Source organism: Salvia hispanica, chromosome 3, assembly GCF_023119035.1.
Source record: "Salvia hispanica cultivar TCC Black 2014 chromosome 3, UniMelb_Shisp_WGS_1.0, whole genome shotgun sequence".
In the NCBI taxonomy this organism is placed as follows: Eukaryota; Viridiplantae; Streptophyta; class Magnoliopsida; order Lamiales; family Lamiaceae; genus Salvia; species Salvia hispanica.
The window spans coordinates 44546128-44573889 of NC_062967.1; the positions used below are offsets into that span (position 1 = coordinate 44546128).

Consider the following 27762-nt stretch of genomic DNA (forward strand, 5'->3'; position numbering starts at 1 on the left):
AATACTACCTCCGTCCATATAAAATAGATAAAGTTGTAAATGACACAAGTTTTTAATGTGCTAGTAAAAGAAAGTGAAAAAAGTCGTGGAATAGCATTAATGAATTGTGGGGTACACATTTAGAATAGTGTATAGGATTAGTATTTGTTTAAAACTTTCCGTATTTAAAATTGGCCTAATTTTGGTGGACAACCCAAAATGGTTAATTTAGTCTCCCTAATTTTTTTCGTAGATATGATATTGTTTCTTTAGCTAATATTGTTATAACATTATTTGATTTCCTTCCAGTATACTAGTCCCTCTGATCCCCATTAGAAGTCTCATTTGCCATTTTAGTTCGGTCCCCATTACCAGTCTTATTTCACTTTTATTATTTTCGGAAAGTGGATCTCACATTCCACTAATTCACTTAACTTACATTTTTAATATAAAATCAATATGTAAAAGAAGGACCCCCATTTTACTATTTTTTTCTACCACCTTCACTTACAAAGTTAAACAATTTCTTAAAATGTAATGCGGGTCCATATTATTACTAAGAAAAAGGGAAAAAAACAAGAGAGAATTAGTATAAGTGGAAAAAAGTAATGGCAAATGTGCCCTAGTACTCTTCTCATGTAGCTCGAGATATTTGCTTATACTAGAGTGAGGTAGCTCGTGAAGAAGGCAATGATTAGCTTAGTTAGTTTGTTGTTTGTCAGCTTTCTGTTATGAGTTTTTACATTGTATGTTGCACCCATTGTACACCGATACACCACGCCACGGTATATATGGTGTTAGTCTTGTACTAATTTTTACTCATTCAATCGAAAAGGGAATAAATTTTTCCTCATCTCTCTTTTTGTGCAGATTCCCGATCTCAACTAATTGCAATTGAGTTATCTTTTTGATCTTATTAGTAGTATATACTATCATATCAAGTATTCTAAGTGTTGGCTGACACGATATATGCTTATGGGAGACCAAAATTTGTCAAATTTTATCCTTTGAATCGGCCTTACAGATAATTGCATTGTGTATGTCAATAATACATTGCATTACTTTATAACATTTTCACATTACACGAATTACATAGTTCAACTACATAAGTGCATTGTATATCATTACTTTGCATTATACGGTGTACACAGTTCCACCACACAATTTATATTTGTATCTTGACACTTCATAAATCCGAGCAAACATACTATTCAAAAAATTGGATGACTTCCAGATCACCTGCTACCAGCCGCCGCCTACATACCACCAACCTGCTCCACTATATAATCAGTCTGCAATAGAGAACCACGACACCTTCCAATCGAGGTACGCCGCCTGCTGCCATACAACCACGTTTCAACAACACCAACACCAAAGCCCTAATTTTGGTGCACAACCGCAGCCCGATTACCAGCAACAGTACGCACAGCCGCGATATTCCGCCAATGGATACCACCCATGGAGCCCAGAGTACCAGCCCTCACGTTTGTATAGCGGCCTAGATTCATACGCTCAACCTCGTGATTTACATATCGATTATCACAAATTGCAGCATGAATACCAACCCTCGCAGCCCATACCATCACCGCCACTGCCGAGTCACTGTCGCTCAGCAGCGCTGCTGCCTACTATTGGCCCGCCGCTGCCGTTGCCTGTGCCAGCTCCATCATTGGCCTCTAATTCCTACCACGAACAGCCCGGCTGGCCGGTTGCAGCGGTTGCACCGCAGGAGCCCGGCACCTACACGGATTCAGACGTGCTGTTGCAAAATTCCTACGCTGAAAACCATCCGTGGCTGCATAAATATCAGCCCACGCAGCTTCCGTCCCAGTCGCCACTGCCGCGATCAGATTCTTTTGCTGGTTTGCGCTGCCTTGAAAAGGTGTGTGCTGAAGAAGTTGAAGTTCGCCCTGCCAATTTGGAGTTTTCGCGATGGTCACACTTCGGTTCCAATTGAATTAATCGATTCAATGGAGGCCGAGCAGCGTGGCGAGGGGAATGATAGCATGGGAGGTACTACTGACTTTCACGGAAGTTTGGCAACGACCATCATTTATAGATTGGCCTCGGATGTTGGGGATCATAAAGCGAGAATTGTCATTGATGCTATAACTGAAGGAGCTTATGGAGTACCATCTACAGGGGACCCTGGGCCTCTTGTTGATAGCTCTTGTTCTTTGTCAATAGTCGAGAACGATTTGGGTGGAGAAGCTGCTGTCACAGATCCATTCCCTCGAGAGCACTATGAAAAATTTGGTCATCCAAAGGGTAGGGATGGTATGAAGTGGTTTCATATGGGAATTGCTCATCGTGAGTTTCTTTCCATTATTGATGACTGTTCTGTGACTAATTTCCCCACGAATGTTGACATGGGAGTGGTTAAGAGGTTGATGAGATTCGGTGTAGAAGAATATAATCGGACAGCGCGATCTTGTACGTTTGATCCAGCCAGGAGGGGATACATCAAAGCTTTTGTTATCTTCAACTTTCTTCGTTGCTTCTTGGTTCCCACCTTGAGGACAAGGTGGATTTTAACCGTGGGGAGTTGATACGGATATATCTACATAATATCTCCCATATTTCTATTGTTATTTTATCATATCTTTTCCATATCATTATTATCTTATTCACCAAGTTAGGTTATTCATAGGAGTATTATAAATAGGACCTATTGTTATTCTCATTATTCAATCAAGAAATACAATTACCTATCTTATTTTTATCGCTTATTTCAATTCGGTATTGATCTTGGTTTGATCGACGGGCAAAGCTCCCGCGACTACCTCGTCTACCTTTTATCCCTCCGACGATCGCCTCTGCGACGCCGGAATCTTGCTAAGAGAAATCATCTCTTAACACTTGTCCAGTTTACAATGAAAAAGACATAGACTCTGTTTACTTTTAAACATTAAATATTGTAAAATATAGCATAAATGTATAAGAAAAATACATTGTAACAAAATATTCATTATTATTAATATATAAAAGTAGATTATGAATTTTACATATTCAAGGTCTTGAAACATGTTTTATTGTATAACTCTAATAAACACTACATATACTATAACTAAAGCTGTAAATAACATATGAAATGAGGCGCTCACAATAAGCGCACATACATCGATTTTTCCTTGGTATTATTATTGGTATATTATTTTACATATAAATGAGATTTTGTATATATGATGAACATCGCCAATATATTTTATATTAAATTTTGATAAACTTGTGGTTCCAATCTGGGAGTTGCATGAGCAATCAATGGCTCGGCCAAAAAAGGATTTAAATCTGATTCTTGAATGAGAGGCATAGAAGAAAGTGGCGTCCAACTAAAACTGTGAATAAGTCTTGCTAAAAGAAGTGTCATTACGGTAGAACCAAGCAAGATGGCTGGGCAACCACGCCTACCAACACCGAACGACCACATTTTCAGCTGAGAATCGGTGAGAACCACTTGCGAGGATCCATTTGTAATATGACGGTCTGGATTAAATTTAAGAGGCTCGTCCCAGACCCTAGGGTTCCGTCCTAGGCCGAGACGACTTAGTAGGATGTGACTTCCTTTCGGTATGAAGTATCCACTTACAATAGTATCTTCAGTCGAAACATGGGGAAGGTTGAATGGTGCCACAGGATGTAACCTTATTGCCTCTTTAACACAAGCTTGTATATAGTTCAGATTAGGCAAATCTGATTCTTGTACAACTCTCTTTTTTCCTACAACCTCATTTAGCTCTTTTACGGCTCTCTCAAGAATATGTGGTTGACGAATCATCTCGCTCATGCTCCACTCAGTAACATTTGATGGATTGTCAATCATAGCTACAGTCATTTCCTGCAACCAATTATATTCAAATCGAATGTAATTTTAGAAATAACTTAATTTTAGAAGAGAAGTTTTTTAGAAAAATGGAAATCAATTACTTGTATGGGGACAACCAAAGAAGAGAAATCAATCCACTTACAATAACTTGGGCTTTGATCTCTTCAGCTGACAACAATGGATTATTGTTGGAGTCCTTGAGGTTAATCAAAATATCAAGAATATCATCCTTAGTAGTTCTAACACCATTCCGCCACATCTCAATCCTATTATTAATTTCAGGATCTTGATATTTTCTCAAATTCTTAATAGCATTGGTAAGAGTTTTTTTATGACCATCGAAATCAAACACCTCAAGAAATGGAACATAATCAGCAATTGCAAATCCATATGTGTGTGATAATATTATCCACACTGCATCCATGTGTTCCTTCTCTTCAAATCCGGGCCCACCAGCCTCTGTCCCGGCTCCAAAAAACCTCTTCCCGAACACCAACTTTCTAATCACGCTGCTGCAGTAAAGCCGCGCTGCATCTCTCACGTTTATGGCGACACCAGTCTTGGACTCGTTGTAAACGTATCGAACAAGGTGATCGGCTTCTTCGCATCTCTTGCCTTGAAGAAATTGATGGACAGATGAGTTGAGCACCTCCGACACAATGACTCTCCTCATTTTCTTCCACTGATCGCCTCCGGGCGCAAGAGTTGCTGACAAGTAGCCGTCGCTGGTGAGTCTCCCCGTCATGTTTCCCGGTCTTGCTGCGAAAATGGAGTCTTGAACGTTGAAAAACTCTCGGGCAAGCTCGGGAGAGCTGACGGTGATGACATGGACGCTACCAACGCGAAAGCATGCTATTTCGGTGTTGAAGGTTTGCATGTAGTCGTGCATCCATCGGAAAGTTGGCTTGTTCCTCACGATCTCCGGCAAGCAACCGATGATCGGGTAGCCGGACGGACCTGGTGGAAGAGGGTGTTTTGGTCTTTTTAGGATCCTTTTGTGGAAGATTATAGATAGGGAAAATACTAAAACTACCAAAAATAGTGATACAAATTCCATTTCTATTCCTATAGGCTGTACTGGATGATGTTTCAAGAATAACATACTATATTTGCTACTTATTCGAATGTGTATTTAAAATGGGAAATGAACATAAAAATCATATATAGGTATTAGTTAGTTACTGTAGGAAGAACACATGTGGATTAAATTTCATATTAGGTAGGAACGAACCAAGACATTTATTAATTGAACGGCGCATTACCAAACAAATTATAACGTGGGACAGATTTTTGATATTTTAATATATTTTAAATATTTGAGCATGCGCAGTTACTGTGCTCTCTACGGAGAGCATCAAAGCATATTCTACATTATTCATTATTCATTATTCATGGGTCTGATCCACATTTACTCATATTTTATTCCTGTAAAAGCAAGACACAACACTCACAATCACATTCTTCATGCTCTTCACTGTTAACGAGTCTCACTATTCTATTATTAAATTTAAAAACTTCAATAAATGTTTTCTTAATAATAAAACTTTATTAAAAAAATACCAAAAATGATAATACAAATTCCTAAAAAAAATTTAAACTATTTTAATTCTAAAAATTTAAAATCACATTAAAAATTATGCAACTTAAAATCATAGTTATAATATAAAAAATTACTCTTCCGACGGTGGCGGGGTGGCGGCTGCATGTCCGTAGAGATATCAGGAGTGCAATTCTTTGTTCTTTTGTTGGTCTTTCTGACGGCGACATACGAGAAGTGTCGGCCGTTGTAACTAGGTACACCATTCAAAATAAAATATATGTGGAAGAATTGGGGGTCGTTTGTCACTTGGTTTGGTCCGTCTCGTCCCATTCCTCTCGCTTGTTTTGAACCGTCTCATGATGGGGTTTGTAATATAAGAACAAATAAATAAGAGAATTAGATCTATTTAGCAGATTATTCAGATAAATTCTAATCGCGCAAATATCACATGTATCATGCTCACAATTATCGCGCAATTCTATTCACGCAAATATGAGCCCGCGGTTCTTTCGAGTTTGCCATAGCACCAGAATTTTCACAATAAATGGTGATTCTCTTGGGTAGATTCGAAACCACACCTAAGTCTAGAAGAAAGTTCTTCAGCCATACATCTTCCTTTGCGGCATCTGAAGCGGCAACCTATTCAACTTCCATGGTAGAGTCTGCAATGCATTTTTGTTTTACTCTCTTCCATACTACGACACCTCCTCCTAAGGTAAACACATATCCAGAAGTAGATTTTCTCGAGTCATGATCAGCTTGGAAATCTAAATCAGTATATCCTAAAGGATAGAGCTCGGCTGCATTGTAAACTAGAGCATAGTCTTGAGTCATTTTCAGGTACTTCAGTCCAATGTCTTGGGCCAGGATATGATTGATATCTTGCTATCATGCCAACAACAAAGCAAATATCAGGCCTTGTACAAAGCATAACATACATGTGACTACCGACTGCCAGAACATTTTGTATCCTTCTAATCTCTTCTATCTCAGACTTGTCTTAGGACACTAAACCCTAAACCCTAAACGTTCTGCTGAGATAAATGTATTCCGTCTCTAAAAGGTAGAAAACCTTTCTTGGAATCTTGCATGCTAAAATGCCTAAGTACAGTCTCGATGTAAGATTCTTCAGATAAACACAACATTCTCTTTTCTCTGTCACGAATGACCTTGATACCAAGAATGTTTCTAGCTTCTCCCATATCTTTCATCTCGAACTGGTTCGACAACTAAGTTAAGTTTGAGGACGTATTTATAGCCTCAAAGTCGGATCCCACAATATGGTAAATCTTCAATTTGGAGGTGTTGGGGCTGGAAGATAATATAGGGAAATGAGAAAAATGAGAACGATGAGATTTTTAAGGCAGATTTTTGCTTCACGAATGTCCTTTAAGTCCTAAGCAATCCACTACTGGTGACCACCATAATTATGTATGAGATAAATTTGTGCGGCTCTATGTTCATTTCGAACCTCCTAGTACTTCTAATAGTCAATCAACACATATGTGTCATTAAAATTGATAACTCGGGAATTTATTAACTGATCATCAAAAAATTGTGATAGGATATCAACCATATACTTTTGGATATCCATATGGATCCCATAACCCCACATAACTAAGTTGGGCAATGCCCTCTCTAGAACGAGAAACCAGTTTAATCACCAAGAGTGCACAAACCTGCAAATTTTCAATAATTCACATTTTTGTGGCTGTCACACATCACGTCAAAATGAAAACACTACTTAACAAAATTGGAAATATTGAAGAAATATAGACGAAATCAAGAAAATTAGAAGTATACTAAAATAGCTCATTGTTTCATGTTCGTAACTATGAAAGCCATATCTCAACTTTAATGATTTCGATAATGAAATCTAATTCTAGATTTGAATTAATTCAACCACGATATTTATACTATAAAGTGGAGATAAATCACCAACCTCCATCCATGCTTTCTTCATTTGATGTAGAGGTTGAATCCACCATTTGATATTTATCCTTTCTTTCGACTTGAATCTCTAATTGATGTTATCCCCTCTTTGACCTCAAAACCTTTAGTGATTCTTTTGACGAATAAAGAATCAGAACTTTAATGTGTATATCAATATATACACAAATGCCAAGGGCATATTTTATGTATATGTGAGTGTCGATCCATGCTATATGTACAAATGTTTCTCGGTATCTTTACAGGATGAATGCTCACATATTTATAGGTAATAGACACCCTTTCATAAAGAATTGCGTCAATTAGCATATACACCTGAACCATGCATTAACCGAACTCCTTAATCCATTTATCGACAAATACTTCAGTGTCATGCATATCACCTTTCAAGTACTTATCTTTCCTTCAGAAGAAGATTTCTGCGAAATTATCACAATAAAATCTCAGCGACTTGGCTATAATGTTAACAGTTCCAAGTCCCGAGATTAAATTTCGCAATCACTTTTATGAACTTTGGCCTCAAAGCATGCCAAAATCCAACTTTCATAGTAGAAATAGCAATGACAAACTATTTTCCACTTTTCCATAATATTGTTCCCACGACTTAAAGGAACAAATAGCCAAACGTCAATTTTCTACTATTGACGCATCCGACTGAATCTGAATATCCAATGACCTCTAAGTCATCGGACTCCCTTTTACATAAGCATGAGCTCTTTGGTGCCTTGCAAGTACCTGAGGACTTTCATTGCAGCTTTCCAGTGATCCATTCTAGGATTACTTTAATATCGACCCAACATACCAACAATAATGCAATATTCGGTCGTCTACATGTTTTGAACATAGTTCAAACTCCCAACCACTGATGCATATGGAATTCTTTCCATTTTCTTACAATCCAATTCACTTTTAGGACATTGTCCCCTTTCTGAATTGGAGCTGTCTTTATAGAGCAATTTTCCATCCTATATCTCTCTCAAATTTTATCGATATATCTCTTATGAGACAAATTCAACGATCCTTGTGATCTAACTCAAAATATTTCTATTTCAATCACATAAGATGTCTCACTCATATCTTTCATTTCAAAATCCTTATGCTCGACAACCCCAAATACGAATATGCCTTAAGCTACGTTTCCTTTTCGTCTATAGTTCAAAATTTTTTTTATGAACTGTCTTACTGGAAACCTAATTTAGCATATATGTCGTAGTCTTTAAAGCATAATCCACAATGAAAAGGGTAAAGTATAACAACTTAACATACTTATAACCATTTCCATTAATGTACGATTCCACTTTTCCACTACACCATCCTTTAGCGGAGTATTAAGCATTGTTTATCGTGCACAAATGCCTCTACTTCGAGAAACTTTACAAATGGACATGGATATTATCCATAAAATTTTCACAAAAACTCAACATCTTTATCTAATCTTACAATTTTAACTTTTCTATCTAACTGTCATTCCACCATATCAATGAATACATTTAGGACATTCAATGACTTGGATCTTTCATACAGTAGACATTTATTCCATAACATGAGTAACCGTCAATAAAGATGATAAAGTATTTTCTTACCAACCCAAGAAGGAGTGTCAAAAGGACCGCATATATCAATATGCATTAACTTAATAAGCTGAGTGTTTCTCGTAGCTGATTTCTTTATAATGTGTTTAGTTTGCTTCCCCATAATGCAATCAACACACATATTTAGGACACTAAATTCCGACTTTGAGGAAGATTTTCATACTTTACCAACCTCTTAATCATTTCTTTGGAAATATGACCTAATCTTTAATGCCACAAGAACGCCAAACTTTTACTTGATGAACAACGCTTAACGCCTCAACTTTCAATATTAAACAAGGATTCAGAAAACTTTGCATAAAGATTGTATCTATTAAGTGAATCAAATAATGTACCATTACCATAATAGTAATCATTTTGGTACGATGTGGATACATTATATCCAATCTTGATATTAAAACTTAATATATCCAATCCACTTACAGACAATATTTATAGCACACTCAGGCACATAGAGATAACCGTTAAGATCTACATGACATCTGATGTCTAAGATCAATCTATAAGTGCCAATGCCTTCGTTCCATGCCTTTATCAGCTTTCTTATGAACAATTATTGTTCAAATCTTTTTGTAGATTGGATTGAACTGAATCCATGTTTAACATGAGACATATGAATTGTAGCACCAAAACTGACCTCTAAGTACTATTAGGCTCTTGGATAAGATTTAATTTAAAGTAAACAAAACCGTTATGTTCAACTTTCTTATCAAACGAAGCCTTTCTTTTAGGACAATCTTTCCTGAAATGTTCTATTTTCTTGCAAATGAAACACTTCTTTTCCTTATGGATATGCTTTTCTGGAACTTTCAGAAAAGATTTATCCTTCCTTTGGTCCTAATTACTTAGTTTTTCTTTACTGGTGCTTACACCTCCAAGACCTATGAGATTCGCAACTTGATAATTTATCTTCTTTAATCTCCATTCCTTTTAAACCAACATAGTCTTTAATTCTTTAATTGTCCCATTTATCTTTAATGGTATTTAATTTACCTGGAACTGGCTAAATTCAACATGTAAGGAGTTTATGATAAATTTTAGCCGACAGTTGCTCATGAACCTCCATTTTCAAGGTCGTTAACTTTACTATCTGTCAAGTTAGACATGTTTGCAGCATGATTGTGAATCGGCTGAGACCAGTCAAACTTCTTTGTAGTAAGCCCATACATTATGCTTCTACATTTGACTTATTAGCCAAACCCAATCGCTAACAATTTTCTTAATGAATTCCCTCGCTTTTTCTGTCATAGGCAAAGATGACCTCAAATTTTCTTTCATCGTCATTCTCATAAGGCTCAACCTGTTGAATCACTCCCAAGTCTCACATTGAGATTTTTAGTTACAGAGTGGCATCTATAATGGTTGATGATTCATCTTCCGTTAGTATAACATGGTCCAATATCTTTACACCCAACGTACGCCGGATCTATTCAGACCATTCTCCATAATTTTGCCCATTAATTTAATGACAGAGTTAGCATATGCATACAAATTTTATAAAGCCGCAACATTTATACATGCTTATCTATACGTGCTTGAGTTCTTTAACACAGATTCATAAACAGTAATAAAAACTTTAAATAACATGCATTCAAGTAACCTTTGGGTAATACTTAAGCACATGTACTTTCAGCGATGCTAAATATATACTTTAACAATTAATCAAACTAAACATATATCAAATAAGCATGTTGCCTTTGGGTGTACATACTATATGACACATGAATAAATGATTAATCCACTTCCTATTTATTAACTATATACAATGATCCACCTTTGGGTGATCTCCCAGTATATAGATAATAAAATAATTGATCAATCAAACTCTTATATCATTTATAACATCTCTATAATCATGATGAATTAATTAACATTTATTATTTTCAGTAAATAAACGCAATATAACAAGACCACTTTGGTAATAAACAAGCTATATATTATTTAATTATTGAAATCTTTAATAGTTAGAATATCCTTATATTGTTTTAACATTTCATAAAATAATTCTCAACACATAAGCGGAAGCATATTTAATCAAAATAGAAAAATCCAAGACCATTCAAATTTCGATTTTAAAATCACATAAATGGTGAATTAACCAAATCAAGATTGGCTCTAATACCAACTGAAAGCCATATCTCAACTTTAATGATTTCGATAATGAAATCTAATTCTATATTTGAATTAATTCAACCACAATATTTATACTATAAAGTGGAGATAAAATCACCAACCTCCATCCATGCTTTCTTCATTTGATGTAGAGGTTGAATCCACCATTTGATATTTATCCTGTCTTTCGACTGAAATCTCTAATTGATGTTATCCCCTCTTTGACCTCAAAAACCTTTGTGATTCTTTTGAACATCATACCACCAATATAGTCCGTCGGATATGGAAGTCCAATGCTCAAGATTAAATCTCGTGAATAGAGTAGATATTGCTGTCTAGTGTATTAGGAATTGCTGTCGTGGGTATTTTAGTCATTTCATAATATTTTCAAATCAAAATTAGGGATATGCCCCAAAAATAGCGGTATTCTTCAAATCCTTTCTCTCTCTCTCTCTCCCTCTCGCTACCGCCATTATTCACCCCTAAAATCACGCCAGCTCCTCATCCGCCTCCGCCTCTACACCGTGATTAACCCTCAATTCAACGACGATTAACCCTCAATTCGACGGCGATCTGGAAGCAACTCCAGTTGCTGATTTCCACCAACTTCGCTGCTGATTCCATCGAAAACGCTATCACAGAAATCAGCTTCTCAATTTCTTAAGGTGTCGTTCAATTCTATGAATTTTATTTCGTTTGCTTGGAGAAAATTTGCATACTTAACGAAATTACCGTTTCATTCTTATTCATGTGATTTATTATTCTGGCTCAAGTGATGATTCATTCAATGAATTTTTGAATCTATGTGTTTAATTGGAGAAGAAATCTGCATATTTCTCATAATCGGTTCTGTTTATTTTTCTGTAAAAATATTGGGGGAATGTTCTGTTCGTGTGATTTGTTTCTCTGTTTAGTATTCATAATGTTCTAATCTGCTTCGATTGATTTTGCTTATTTTATTCATCGTAATCATATCAATTGAAACTGGAATCAAAACTCATATGTTATTGTATTTGGTTGATTTGTGGAATCATATCATTGGTGGATGATTTGGCTGTTCATTAGTTGTTGTATTATATCCACTGCATTTTTTTATATGTTGTTTGTTTGGTGGACATTATTTGATTCATATTATTGGTTTAATGCAATGTAAGAGAAATTAAAATGGCACGAAAAAGAACAAGATCACATATGGAAGAAGAAGAAGAGTATGAAGATAACTCTAGAAGGGAGACACAAGAAGAAGCTGAAACAACAGTAGTAATCAAAATATGAATGAGGAGGAAGCTGAAACAAGAGAAAGAGAAATAAGAGGACCATGAGGTTTAGGTATTGTGATACATCTTGCAGTTTTGTATGTTATATATTGCAGTGTATCATATAAATATTGCAGTATTGTTTTAAACAATATTGGAGGGTTTGTGTTTCTCAATTCTGATTTTGATTGGTTTCTGATTATGTTTGCTTTCTCAAATCTACTTCGTGACTCAATTGCTTGTTTTTCGAACTATTGTTGAATCTGAGTTATGTAATCTGTTTAGTATAACTAAACATTGATGAGTCTGAATTATCTTGCTTGCTCTATGCTTTTTGTTTGCTATCTGATTTGTGCATTATGTGCTTGATTCTTCTTCTTTTCTGTTTCAGTTTCCTGACTGATTTGTGGATTTTGTAGTGCATTGTACCCTATCTTGCATTCATGTGTATTGTGATGTGTATCTTGGAATTCTAGTTTCATATATTTCATCTTTTACGAATTTGTATAGTTGCATGCCCAAACTGTACTAAGTTGCTGGTTATATATGTGATACTGATATTGCAGTGTTGCTGGTTATATATTGCAGTGCATCATTTACAATATTGCAATATTGTTTATCACCAACTGAAATATTGATAACAACTGAAATCTAATATTGCATAGTTTCATATTCAATTATACAGTATAGTCTACTATAATTTGCAACTGAAAGTATTATATGGTAATGTCTACTATTAGTTGACTGTTTATTAATGTTGTTCATACTCTTTTTTGCATTATGTGATGGTGCGATTGAATAAGGGAGGAGCTCTGTGTCGTTCAGAATATCACCCAAATTCTTTAGTGGTGTGGTGGAACCCTTAAACATAAAGCACAAGAAGGATGTGGTCGATATGAGATTCGATGCACTCCTAAACTTCAAACTGGATAACTTACTTGTGAAACTAGCATTCTGGCTGGCATCGACAATCTGGCCATTGACTATGTCATGAAAAATGCCATAAATCACTTTGAGGAGAGCAAAAATAAGGGAACAATAGACGTTTAGAAGATGGTTGCAGACTATTGCAAGCCGTGACCGATGAAAGAAGTTTAAGTGTTTTTGGACATGGATTCTCGATTTAGTGTTGTTTTTTTCCTTGACTGATGTTTTTATTGGGTGACTATTCTCAGTTAAATTCAAGATGGTTTTATTTTTGTGAAGAAAATGTTAATGACATAATTGAAATGTTATTTACTACATAGTAATCTGATATTCAGTAACTCTTTAATGTTGTATGAAATTTAAGCTCAGAATGTATAAACAAACGTAAACAATTGCAAGTTCAGAGAAATGCAATTTGTAATACATTACGAAGCAATATGGAATTAAAAACACATGCTACACCAAAAATGAATCAAATAAACAAATAAGAATGGATAATAATCATAAATCAAATTACGATCAACAAAGCTGGATAAAAACATGAAATTTACAGATTATCAAACAAGCATAAATTCAACAAACGTGCAATACTCGATGAATTTGCAGATTATCAAATAATCACTAGTAAAAAACATAAAGTTTACAGAGGTGATAATCGATTCACCCATATTCGAACGAATTTGTGGTGTGATTGCAGAGAAAATCGTCGATTACAGAGAATTCAATGATTGAATAGCCCTTTACAGATTGAAATCGCTGATTGGAGAGAATTGCAGAGAAATTGCCGAATGCAAATTCAACCGATCGTGTGATTGAATAGCTCGAATTGAGATGAATTCAAACATAATTGAGATGGATATTGCTGAATCAAGAATAAAAAATCGACAATGGCTGTGTGATTTGCAGAATCTAGCATGGGATTGGGTGGAGAATTGTATGGAAAGTGGCGTGAAATTGGGTGGAGAATTCCATTGCTAAAGTAGAAAAGAAATTTCCTAATTTGCCCTTCAACATTTTAATTTGATTAAACAAAAATAAAATGAGCTGCCATGTGGCAGCTTATCAACCATCCAATTTTCAGATCCTAAGGCTGATATTAGTGGTACGGTATCATATTAGAAGGGGTTGTCATATTAACCATTCCTATTAATATATACACAAATGCCGTGGGCATATTTATAGGTAGTAGACACCCTTTCATAAAGAATTGCGTCTATTAGCATATACACCTTAACCATGCATTAACCGAACTCCTTAATCATACGGCATTTCAGAATTGAACGAAAAGATGCATTCCTTCATGAGTTGGCAGTTAAGTGTAGTTATAACTACCTTTATTTATCTAATGTTATATTAACGGCCAATTCTTCAATTATTAATTAAACTAATAGTTTAATATAATAATGTCACACTTTCGTTCATTTCTTACATAACCTACGGCACTAATATATAGACAATATACTCACGTTACCTATTAATATACATGCACAATCATTGCTTTAATATATATATGTACACATGATATAAAACATTTCGTATGTATACATATATATTATTAAAAGGTTTAAAAAAATATTCAAAAAACATCCACATTAACATCTAGCATATATGGGCGAAATTATATCATGCAACTACCACGTAAAATGTTTTTCCCTTTGACTGGCAAACTCAAAAATGTCGCAGTCAATACAGATGGTCCCATATCTCTTTTGTGCCTTTATCGAAATTTATCACTTTTCACCAAAATTAAGATTTTCAACTACCATATTAATCCAAATTTATCAATAAGATACTTAAATTAGTCCAAATTTATCTATAAAATACTTAAATTAATGGTTCAAAAAGCGTCTTTGTACTCGCAGGTTTATTTAGTGCTAATAAAAAGTGCATCAGTCACTCGATAGGTTTATAACATAGTAGGGCTAGTAATGCACACTCTCAATCCAATTCCCAATTTTTGGTGCTCGGACAAATCAATCAAGGTATACACCTCAAGTATATATAGCCACACAAATAGTAAACACTAAAGTAATAATGATCAAGAATATGAAAGCAAGGAACTAGGCCTAAGGCAACACACACAAGCCATATATATAAGCTGAAAATGTAGTAAACATGAACTTTAGGAAATTTTTTTGTATGGTTGCCCAACCCTAAATTGGCTGAAAATTTGTAGATAGCTTACAATGATTTATATTTTTCTAAGCCTGAATTATTTGCGTTCTAGCATGCAATTATCTGTTTAACATGTGAATTGATTAATCGCATAATCGGTCAAATAGATCCGTATCTAATTTATTTGTTTTGTACAAGTCTTCCGTTGTGCAAGAGGCACCAAAACCCCAGCACCCATGCCATTAAAAATGTCAACATTTCCTTTTCAGTTTGTCTCGCATAAGATGTGCAGTTTCTATACTTGGAAATAAATCCTTCTCTCTTCTCTCATTAAAATACTCCATCTGTCCCACAATAATTGTCACTCTTGGTGGTGACATGAATTTTAAGAATTGTAAAAAAAAGTTGGTTGAAAAAATTAGTGGAATGTGAGACCCATTTTTTTATATTAGTATAATAAAATATAAGTGGAATGAGTTAGTAGAATGTAGGATCTACTTACCATTTATGGTAAAAATGAAGTGTTACAATTATTGTGGGACGGACCAAAATGGAAAAGAGTGACAATTATTGTGGGACGGAGAGAGTATTTAACTACCTATTTTCTCTTTAATTACACCACCTAACAACTAAACCTAAAAAAATCCTATATAGGTCAAGAATGTGGGCATCTTAAATGGGATGGAGGAAGTACTTTATTCATGTCTTAGGAGGCTATATTTTCTTCCCTATATAAATATTGTCTTTCATATAATTTATTTTTTTTAATTTTTCAGTAAATGCCCTTCCTGAAGTTTTAAAATTTTCTTTATAGATAAATTTATCTCCGTCACTATAAATTCTTGGCTCCGCCCCTGCATATAGATCAAGTGGAAAAGAATTTGATTTGAGAATCATGAAACTACATGTGTGTGTGCGCGCATGAGTGACACATGTACATTCGTGTGTGACACGTGAGTGTGCATGTGATGTGTGTAAGTGTGTGTGAACGTATATGCATGATTGTGAATATATGCTCATAGATTTAAGTATTGAAGTACTGATACACTCGGATTTTGCACGGTTTTAAGGTGATTATTTGGTCCGTTTTGAGTATCAAAGTTGCATTACAGACATGAGTGTTGATACACGATAGGAATAACTCTTAGCAGAGCTTGAGTCGGATGAACATTGAACTAAATAATTAGAATTACTAATGAGTTGATGAAATCACTACCCTAGGATTCTCTTGCCTCATCTGCTTTCTCAAACCAAGTTAACTCCAAACTGCGAAACTGTTTCACTGTTTTCATTTAATTGCTTTATTTACTTGCTTTTATTTTCTATTTTTCTTAGTTTAATTAAATCTCAATTGTGTGTTCAAATAGCATATGAGACTGGGTATATGGTAGACAATTTGTAAATTTATTCCCCGTATTCGATATCTCGGTACTTACCTTTAGCTATACTAGATCTACCATGTATACTTGCAGGTACTTTTAGTGCTAATAAATAATGGATCAAGTTTTTGGGGCCGTTGCCGAGAAATACTTTTACGCATAGATTGATATCACAGAAAGGGAGATAATACTACTTTGGATTTTATTTTTATTTTTATTTTTATTTTTATTTTATTTTTTTAAAGTTCATTTTGTTTGGTGATTAGGAAGGGAAGAAAGAGGTAAAGAATTGGCAGCCATGAGAATGAGGATCGAGAAGATCGAGTTGTCAAGAAGAGAGAAATGTGAAGCTACTACTGTGGAGGACATGAACTATGGCCATCAAGGATATCAGAATGGATACTTCAATGAATATTATGACCCTAGTCAGGGGGACATAATTATAATAATTGTTCTGATGATTTTTATCCTCCGAATTTTTCAAACAATAATGGTGGTTTATGCAAATCAAATGAAGGTGCAAATGAGGATATTAGCAGAAGGGAGCTGCTAATAATTGAATTCATGTTGGGTAAGATGAAGGATGAGCGAAGGATCAATCAGATAGAAATCCAAACTGAGAAGCTTGAAGCTATAATGATCTCCTTACAAACGACAATTTTCAACATGGCTACACGCTTAGGAGTTGAGTTCAACTACGCCAATTTCCACATTACCATAATGGGGTCCCCATTGATTGTCGTCCTAAACGGGGGGGATAATAGTTCTTTTGATTTTGGTAATCATCCTCATTTTTCATATAACAATTCTAACAATGCTTTGCAATCATGTTTAGGATTTCCAGTTGAGTGCCAGAAGATTGATGGGGAGAACCCATAGCCCAAAGTGTTGAACCAAATAAAGAAGAATCTTGACTTCTCTTCAACCACAAATTCCATTATCTTCACTATAAAAGCCGAAGTTGAATAAGTGGTTTAAAAAATCTTTTGATGTGTTTTGCTGGGCACAGAGTAATTCCCAGTTACACCAACATGTTGAAGGAGGAGGAGGTTGATAAGAAAATAAACTTGAATGATCTTAAAGAAATCCAGTTGTCAGCTAATATTGGGGGCATCATTTTACACCATCGGGCTGTCAAGCAAAAGTATAAAGAGAAGTTCATCATATGGTGTACACTTGGCGAAGCACCAACAGGTAACGCTTTGTGTGATTTACGTGAGAACGTTAATTTAATGCATTTGTCTGTTTTTTGTGCAGTTTAACATAGGGAATCTAAAACCATCAACAATCAAGCTGAAAATGGGGGACGAAACAATTGCACATGATGTTGGTAAAAGTTGACAATTTTAATTTTCCTATAGATTTTTTGGTGGTTAACATATAGGCAGACAAGAGTGTTCCACTTATCCTTGGGAAACCCTTCTTAGACATGTGCTAAGAAGTAATTGATAGAGTACAAGAAGAGATTTCAATAAGTGAGAAAGAGGAAAAGTACATTTGCCGCATTCAAAAGGTTATGATAGAACATGAAAAGATGCAAGAAGAAGAAAGGATATGGAAAGAGGATCAGAGACTACGGCAGTCAAGGATTACAAATCCAATAAACTCTGACCCTTCACTAGTAGTTTTAGATGTTAACCACGTTGTGCATGACTTGAATGTTTCTAATAATTGTGCTTCAATGCAAGAACCACTGAAGAAAAAGAAGAAAAAGAGAAGGGCTAAGAAAAAGAACAAAGAAAAGATGCTAACAGCTCTGGTGGGACAACATTTAGACATGGCTGAATGGTGGATGAAAAAGATTGAAGGAATAATGGGAGTGGTGATTGGAAAAATTCAAGAACACACATTGCACTTACACAAGACCATCTTGAGCAAGAAAGAGATGTCAAGCTAAAGACATAAAACAAGCGCTTGTTGTCAGGCAACCTAACACTTTAATCATGTTTTATTTTGTTTTCTAATTTTTTTACACTTTTTTGCTTTGTTTTTGTTCTTATTGAAATTTCGCATCTTCTGGACCAAACCCAGCGACCCCATTATAGTCCAAGCAAATTGTTCCATCAAACACATCGATAATGGTCTTAGCCGTACGCAAAAATGGCCTCCCCAAAAGTACCCCACTAGACTCAGCAGACTCATTATCATTCATCTTAATTACGTAAAAATCAGCAGGATATAGAAATTCATGCACTTTGACTATAATATTTTCCAACACTCCTTCAGGGCAAATGCAAGTCCTATCTGCTAGCTGGATCACGACCTTGGTAGCAACCATCCTTACCCCAGTTATCTTCTTATAGATCGAAAGTGGTAAAACATTTATTGACGCCCCTAGATCACACATGGCATGCTCAACCTTGATATCCCCTAAAGAGATGGGTAATGTAAACATACCTGGGTCGGTGCATTTCGAGGGCATCCTTCTTTTCTGTATCACAGCAGACACGGTTTCTCCAATCACAATCTTCCCGTCTAGCTTGGTTTTCCCTGCAATAAACTCCTTGATGAACTTACTGAAGGCGGGCATTTTCAAGGCTTGTAAGAATGGCAAGTTGATTTCTTCTGAAAGTTTCCTTAGTTATTCCTTTGGTGAGGTGGCACATAGGAGTTTCCTGGGTTGTTTTGATTTTTGTTCCCCCAATTAGCTTGGTCTTGATTCCTGTACCGCAACTGCAATTGTCCTTCATGACCTCTCCCTGCCAGTTGGACTGCCTCTCCGGAGGGTGTGCAAAATTCGTGAGCTGCAAAGGAGGTGGCTGGCTTTGATCATGGTCGGTCCATCTAAAGTTTTAAGCGCACAAAATAAATAAGCCCATTATATATTCTTCTTCCACAAATTGCAATTCCAGAAATTAGAACAGAGCAGCGGTTGAGTCTTATTCTTCCACAATTTTCAATTCCAGAAATTAAAATAGAACAGCGGCGGAGTCTTCTTCTTCCACAATTTTCAATTCCAAAAATTATACAGATCAGCATAGGACGGTTCGAGTACAGGGCTCGGCGGCTCAACCTGGGGCGGAGACCGGTCGGAGCACGGCTGTATAAGGGGGGATCGGGGTCTGGTGCTGGCGCGGGGGCTTGGCTCTATTAGTTCCGTCACTGTCTTTAGTTGGCCAGTCTCATGGGAGAATATTGAGGTCATAATTTCATCGAACTATGAAAAGAAGATGCGATTGATGATTGATGAGAAAGTCGATTGTAGTCATTAAAAAAATATATTGATGTTCTCAATTAGTTTTACAGTAAAACTTGAGTTTACTATCGTACGGATGACATAATCATTATTAAAATATTTTGGCAATAATAATTAAAATTTTAAAGTAAAACTTGAGTTTACTAGTAAGGATGACATAACCATTATTAAAATATTTTGGCAATGATAATTAAGATTTTAATTTAAAAAATGCATTGTACATCATTACTTAGCATTATATAATGTACACAGTTCCATTACACAATTTATATTTGTATTTTGATACTTCATATATAAATCCGAGCAAACAGAGAAGACATTGACTCTGCGTTTAGATACAAAATATTCATTCTCATTAATAGGTAAAAATAGATTAAGAGTTCTACATATCTAAGGTCCTGAAACATGTTTTATTGTATAACTCTAACAAACACTAAAGCTGCATATAACATTTGAAACGAGCGCTTACGATAAGCGCCCACAGATTTTGCCTTAGTATTATTATTGGTAAATCATTTTAGATATTAATGAGACATCATACATATGATGAACATCGTCAATATATTCTACATTAAATTTTGATAAACTTGTGGTTCCAATCTAGGAGTTGCATGAGCAATCAATGGCTCGGCCAAAAAAGGATTTAAATCTGATTCTTGAATGAGAGGCATAGAAGAAAGTGGTGTCCAACTAAAACTATGAATAAGTCTTGCTAAAAGAAGTGTCATTATAGTAGAACCAAGCAAGATGGCTGGGCAACCATGCCTACCAACACCGAACGACCACATTTTCAACTGAGAATCAGTGAGAACCACTTGCGAGGATCCATTTGTCATATGACGGTCTGGATTAAATTTAAGAGGCTCGTCCCAAACCCTAGGGTTCCGTCCTAGGCCGAGACGACTTAGTAGGATGTGACTTCCCTTTGGTATGGAGTATCCACTTACAATAGTATCTTCAGTCGAAACATGGGGAAGGTTGAATGGTGCCACGGGATGTAACCGTATAGCTTCCTTAATACAAGCTTGTATATAGTTCAGTTTAGGCAAATCCAATTCTTGTACAACTCTCTTTTTGCCTACAATCTCATTTAGCTCTTTATTGGCTCTCTCAAGAATACGTGGTTCACGAATCATCTCGCTCATGCTCCACTCAGCAACATTTGATGGATTGTCAATCACAGCTATACTCATTTCCTGCAACAAATATATTCAAATCAAATATAATTTTAATGAGTTAAGTATAGAGAATAAAGTAAAAAGTTGATAAAGTATGAAAGATAAAGAAAAAATAAAGTATTATGAGACATAGTAAGTGAAGAGGATTAGATATTTTGTTTTAGTTCAAAATAAATACTCCCTCCGTCACAGATAATCGTCCCAGTTTTCCATTTCGGGCCGTCCCACATAATTTGTCCCATTTCATTTTTACCATTTTTGGTAGTTGACCCCATATTCCACTAACTCATTCATACTCACATTTTATTATAAAACTAATATATAAAGGTAGGACCCACATTCCACTAACTTTTTCAATCCACTTTTTATTACAATTCTTAAAACCTGTGCCCGGTCAAAGTAACCCGAATTATCCGGGACGGAGGGAGTATCAATTACTTGTAGTGGGACAATTAAAAAAAGAGGAATCAATCACTTGCTGTAAGACCGAAGGAGTAGTAGAAATAAATAGGAAAGTAACTTACAATAACTTGGGCTTTGATCTCTTCAGCTGACAACAATGGATTATTGTTGGAGTCCTTGAGGTTAATCAAAATATCAAGAATATCATCATTAGTCTTTCTAACACCATTCCGCCACATCTCAATCCTATTATCAATTTCTGGATCTTGGTATTTTCTCAAATTCTTAATAGCACTGGTAAGAGTTTTTTTATGACCATCAAAATCAAACACCTCAAGAAATGGAACATAATCAGCAATTGCAAATCCATATGTGTATGAAAGAATAATCCAAACCGCATCCATGTGTTCCTTCTCTTCAAATCCGGGCCCACCATCCTCCGTTCCTGCCCCAAAAAACCTCTTCCCGAACACCAACTTCCTAATCACGCAGCCACAGTAAAGCCGCGCCGCCTCTCTCACGTTCACGGCGGCACCAGTCTTGGACTGGTGGTAGACGTATCGAACGAGGTGATCGGCTTCTTCACATCTCTTTCCTTGAAGAAATTGATGGACAGATGAGTTGAGCACCTCCGACACAATGACTCTCCTCATTTTCTTCCACTGATCGCCTCCGGGCGCAAGAACAGCCGACAAGTAGCCGTTGCTCGTGAGTCTCCCCGTCATGTTTCCCGGCCTTGCTGCAAAAACGGAGTCTTGCACGTTGAAAAACTCTCGGGCAAGCTCTGGAGAGCTGATGGTGATGACGTGGATGCTTCTGAGGCGAAAGCATGCGATTTCGGTGTTGAGGCGTTGCATGTAGTCGAGCATCCATCGGAAAGTTGGCTTGTTTCTCACCATCGCCGGCAAGCAACCGATGATAGGGTAGCTGGATGGACTAGGTGGAAGAGGGTGTTTTGGTCTTTTTTGAATTCTTTTGTGAAAGATTACATATAGGGAAAACAGTAATGCTACCAATAATAGTAATACAAATTCCATCTATATTATTCAAGACTGTACGGGAAGAGGGTATGTGTTTCAAGAATGATATATTACTATATTTGGTACTTATTCGAATGTATATTTATAATGGGATATGTACATAAAAAATCATATGTAGGTTAATGTAGGAAGAAGTCAAGTGGATTGAATTAGTAGAAACAAACCAATTGAATCAGGCATTTATTTATTTAGGCATATAGATCGGCGCATTACTAACCGTGTAACAAAAGGGATTTTAGATATTTTTACTTAGTGTATCTGTCCCATAGAAATAGATTGAATTTCTTTTTTCATCAATTCCATATAAATAAGATCATATCAGATTTATGGAAACAATTTTTCATTCTCTTTTATTTTAACATTATGGGTATAGACTATATTATTTCAACGACTTTTCCTCATTCTTTAATTTTATTTTACCAATTACTCATTAAAACTCATATCATCTCCAATTAGCATATTTCCATGGGATGAAGTGAGGATGTAATATTAGGATCCAGGTTCATGCACTATCGAACACAAATCAAAATTATAACATAAAATACATTTCTTGGTCCTTATACTTTAATAATTTTCATAGATCTTTGTACAATTTTATTATTTTAATAAGTTTTTCTAGTGCATATCATACAATCTCTATTTAATTAAACTTAGGAAACTTTATACATTTATTAAATGTACTAAACGTAAACGATGATCGGGTAGCCGGACGGACCAGGTGGAAGAGGGTGTTTTGATGTTTTTAGTATTCTTGGAGTACATTTGTGGAAGATTAACGACAGAAGAAACAATAATGCTAAATATAATAGTAATACAAATTCCATCTCTATCCTTTAAGAGTTGAACTGGAAGAGGCCAAGAATGATAGTATTATATTTGTGAACGTATATTTATAGTGGGATTTAGCCATTTAATTTAGGATATGAAAATAGAAAATCATTTAGTAAGAACATTGAATTCCACATTGGGGCTAGCAACAAACTAATTAAATCAGCCATTTATTAATTTTGGCATATAGATCGGCGCATTAACAAAAAAATTATAAATGTGGGACATAAATATTTATTGAATTATAAATACACCTAACATTTATTGATAGTCAGGTGTATTTAGTTCAACATGGTAGTTTAGCGGTCTTGGCTCAAAAATATCTCATTAGAGCTAAATACCATTCGGTCAAATCTATCAATATATGAAGTGAGAGTTTTGTGGATCTATACATATATAAAAGGCGAGTTTTGGCCTTTTCTTGAAATATTTATATGTTTTATCCTTATTCTGAAATATTTATAAGTTATGGACCAATTTGAATATTTTAAGTAACTCATGAATATTTATTTAGATATTTTAATGAGCATTTGACTAATTCTTAAAGCACTACAATGACTCATTGGTGGTTACAAATATTTAAATAGAATAATGAGCATTTAACAAATTTTGTAACCTATATTGTCTTGATTTTAAAATTATGATGTTTTAATTCCATGATCTCTCATTTACTAATTTTGTACCTATAAAAGGCATAGAATTGTGGATGAAATACAATATACACACTAACAAAACATTCTTCATTCTCTCTCAAGCTCTCTACATTTTATTACACATTTTAGGAACATTGTTTTGCTCGATTTTGGAGCCCCATCAAGTTTATAGGTGCCTAGCAGGTTTGAGATGTTATATACGTTAGGAGGAAGTCGTTTTTATCTCTGGGGAAAATATGTCAATCCGAGAGCACTAACCGTGATGTAATTTGTCTTGCGGAAAGATGGGTTTTCTTGACTAATTTTCATTGTAATTTCCATTTCATTTATTGTTGTTTTTTTCCTTTGATTACAAAAGTTAGAGTACCGCGTGTATATGGTTCCAGAATTTTATCTCAATATTTCTTACAGTTCTTAGAGAGAGAAGAATTGTAACATCCTTAACTCAAACATACATAGTATTTATCTTCATCTTTACACAATTTATTATTTTTAGTAGAGAAATATGAAGGATTGTTTTAAACATATTTTTCAAAAATGTCAACACTTAATGTAGTCTCATTATCATTGTCCAAATAATTGTGTTTGTCTCAATTCAATTTTAAATATGTTTAAGTTAATGTCTTTAGGTGTAAAATGAATTGAGGAGTATATATTTATTGAATTTTTATTACATAGTAGTATATTTTTCTATTTTAAATCGTATATAATTATATTGTTTCTTATTTTAATTAATCGATTAACAATTTAAAATTGTATGACAAAAAAATATTCCGTCGTGCATCGCACGTGGATTAAGACTAGTTTTTTTTAAAATGCCAGTTTTGCACTTTTTGGCGGGAGACTGAGCAATATTACAGCTGATTATTTGATTTTTCTTTTACACTATTTTCTGTCATTGTGGAGCTTATGTCTGACCAGTTTGTATGAACCGAGAATTTGTTGTTTTTTAGGATGCAGCCTACTATTAGTGTCATAGACTTTTCTAAAAAATACCTATTCTATTGCAATATAGTATACTATATATATATACTTTCGATTCTTTTTTCTTCGAATGCACATACGCCTGATCCATTCTTCTTTTTCCAATTGAAATTTGTGTCTATAAAGAAAATGGGAGAAGGGGGTAGTAAAGAAAATGGGAGAAAGACGTAGTATTGAAAGGATTTAAATGTGAAATCAAATATTATTAAGTCTAACTTATACATCATGTATTCAGATTCGTATGTAATTACTTTGACAGACTGTAATATAATTTTGTGTAGCCTTTTTGTTCAGCATTTGGTTGTTTAAGGAAAGTAAAAAAAACATATGATGTTTGGTAAAGGATGTAGCTTATGTGTCATTAAAGCTTTATTAGTCATCACTCAATTGCAATTTGTTATCTCTAATTAAAATTAAGACAGATAAGTAGCATATAAAAGATGGATAAGAAAGTATAAAAAATCTTTTCCCCTGGGTGTATTTACAAATCCTAATGTTATTCACTATTAGTAGAATAGATTTATAAGCATTAAATAGTGTCTGAAAGTATTATTTGATTAATATAATATATCTGGGACAAATGAAATAATTAAAAGGTCCGTTCATCATTTTGTTTTTCTTGGGAACTACACTTTTTCAAGGGAGTACAGGCCCAGCTTCCATCTCTCTATAAATACCATGTTCTCTCATATTTATAATTACTCACCTACGTTCACTCAGCAATATCCCAACTCGGTTTTGGGTGGTTCTATTCTTTCCATGATTCTTCTATCCATGAATGTCTATCATACTCCTATTCTGTTTTTCAGCCATTAATATGTTTTTGTAACATTGCAAGATCTATAGCATATGTTTATTTAATGCTATTTATCATTCTTCTTTGCAACCTATATCTTAGTTAACCTGTTCCGTTTTATTCATCATGCAATGCATAGTTTTTCTATCATTCCACGGTTACCATATCTAGATGTTGAGCATAGAACTCATATAACGAACCTTTGTTTATGCCTTCATGATGCAATGTTCAAATCCGAAGTATGTTTTATTTCTTTGGTAAACAGTGTATAACCTGCAAAAATGGATAGTAGATTAAATTTTGATTGATCAAACCCTTTATATTCTCAGATAGGACACTGAGGAATGATTGAAATATTTTTCTTACCAATTTAGCATTTCTGAAGTGATTGTCTTCCTTCTATTTTATGAAAACTTTGGGTGGCATTTCTTCTGTTCCCATGAAGTATTCTTATGCACAACATCTTCCCTGGCCAAAAAAGATGGAGTTAGATTTCAATGTTGATTGATTGTTAATTTTTTTTATCCTGAAATGCTTCTCTGATCTGGCAGATTTATATTTCTTACCATAGTGACATTTCTGAAGTAAACTCTTTCTTTCTATTTTGATAGACGTTTCTTTTCTTCCATACAATCTCCTTTTCTTCAAATTATTCCTTGCAAAAAAATAAGCAGTTAATTAAACTGTTCATTGATTTATTTGTTTTCATTGTTTAGCTAAATCTCAGATGTGACAAGATCTGTTTTCTTACCATAGGTTCATTTGTTAAGTAATGGCTCCCTTTATCACCTAGATTAACAATCTCTGCCAGGCAATTGCTTGGTCCATCAACTGAGTCTGGTGTGCTCATGTCTATGAAGGTGTACCTGAAGATAAAAATTCAATAGTTTAGAGTGTGTATTCTATAATTATAATGTATATTGTTCTACCAAATTTACTAGGAAATAAATTAAATAATGTAAAATACCAGTTGAATAAATATATATTTCTGTTTAACATATGTTCTGTTTTTGCATTATAGGGAACAAGAAGTCAAGCTACTTTTCCTATTAACTTAAATTTACCCAAATCGGTCGTACTCCATTTGGTTCAAGATATTTCTCTCTAGTGGTGTTCGGTTTGATTCCTCGCTCGATCTTTTGTTGTAGCTTGACCGCCATTCTAAGATCGTCGACTACGGTTTTAATAGGGAGACGTCGCGCGTTTTGGAAAGAAGACGGCGTGATTCAATCCTTCATGGTGAGTTGGCGCGGTTTGCTGTTGACAACGCGATTGATCGTCGAGGAAGATCGCAAAGACGTCGAATTTCTAGGGTTTGTGTGTGTCGCGCCACGAGGAGAAGAATGTTGTAATAATCAAGCTTAGAAATCCCTAAGTACGATTAATTTAATTAGTTGTATACTCTCTTTAATTAAAGGAGAAAAGTGTAATTACAAATTATTTTAATTGATCAGTAGTTGGGTTATTTGTGGGCCATTTTGTATGCATAATGTGGGCCCTGAGTATTCTTTATTCGGTTGTTGTGCGCTGGCAGGTATGTAAACTATTGGGCTCTTTTTTGGAGCATTTTGGATATTCTAATTCTAATATTATTAGAATTAAATCCTTATATTAATTATATTATTTTTGGTAACATATTTGGATTTTTTTTAATTTACTAAAATTAAATTTGAATTATACTCCTTTAGTCCCATAAAAATAAGAACATTTTTCACTTTGGGATGTCCTATGAAAGTATCCCTTTTATTTTTGGTAGAGTAAAGGTAAAACTAATCCCAACATATAGCTTACTTTATGATTTTAGTCCTATACTTTATCTTTTGAATTTTTGCATCCCGAACATTTCAACTCGGATCACAATTGGTCAACACTAACAATTCCATCAATTTCTAAACGATTTTAATTTTGATCAATTTGATGGTTTTAATAGCCTCATTCAAGTTAAAACCATTTAAAAGTCGCTTTAGGGCCAGCTTTTGGTAACTTCTTTCTTTTTACCATACAAGTGTCAT

At 34.8% G+C, this 27762-nt stretch overlaps 2 protein-coding genes and 1 long non-coding RNA gene across 5 annotated transcripts; all 3 read right to left on the minus strand.

The window, feature by feature from the left end:
* Nucleotides 1-3184: 3184 nt before the first annotated feature.
* Nucleotides 3185-4884, minus strand: LOC125211017 (tryptophan N-monooxygenase CYP79A68-like). Its single transcript, XM_048110688.1, has 2 exons — nucleotides 3945-4884; nucleotides 3185-3814 (listed from the first exon to the last, which is right to left on the minus strand). Exons 1-2 carry the CDS (start codon nucleotides 4857-4859, stop codon nucleotides 3185-3187), a joined length of 1545 nt encoding a protein of 514 aa, XP_047966645.1. The 5' UTR covers nucleotides 4860-4884.
* A 15399-nt stretch (nucleotides 4885-20283) lies between these two features.
* On the minus strand, nucleotides 20284-22495 carry LOC125216315 (tryptophan N-monooxygenase CYP79A68-like). Of its 2 annotated transcripts, none has more exons than XM_048118003.1 (2): nucleotides 21845-22495; nucleotides 20284-21065 (listed from the first exon to the last, which is right to left on the minus strand). In XM_048118003.1, the coding sequence occupies exons 1-2, from the start codon at nucleotides 22484-22486 to the stop codon at nucleotides 20436-20438; spliced, it is 1272 nt and encodes a 423-aa protein (XP_047973960.1). In that variant the 5' UTR covers nucleotides 22487-22495; the 3' UTR covers nucleotides 20284-20435. The 2 variants fall into 2 exon arrangements, with proteins under 2 accessions (XP_047973960.1, XP_047973959.1); XM_048118002.1 differs by having other exon boundaries at nucleotides 21572-22495.
* A 3486-nt stretch (nucleotides 22496-25981) lies between these two features.
* On the minus strand, nucleotides 25982-26611 carry LOC125211596. 2 transcript variants are annotated; one of them, XR_007174546.1, is made up of 4 exons: nucleotides 26502-26611; nucleotides 26317-26405; nucleotides 26117-26213; nucleotides 25982-26023 (listed from the first exon to the last, which is right to left on the minus strand). It is a non-coding gene; the product is annotated as an uncharacterized LOC125211596 (long non-coding RNA). The 2 variants fall into 2 exon arrangements; XR_007174545.1 differs by having other exon boundaries at nucleotides 26117-26218.
* Between the last annotated feature and the right edge of the window lie 1151 nt (nucleotides 26612-27762).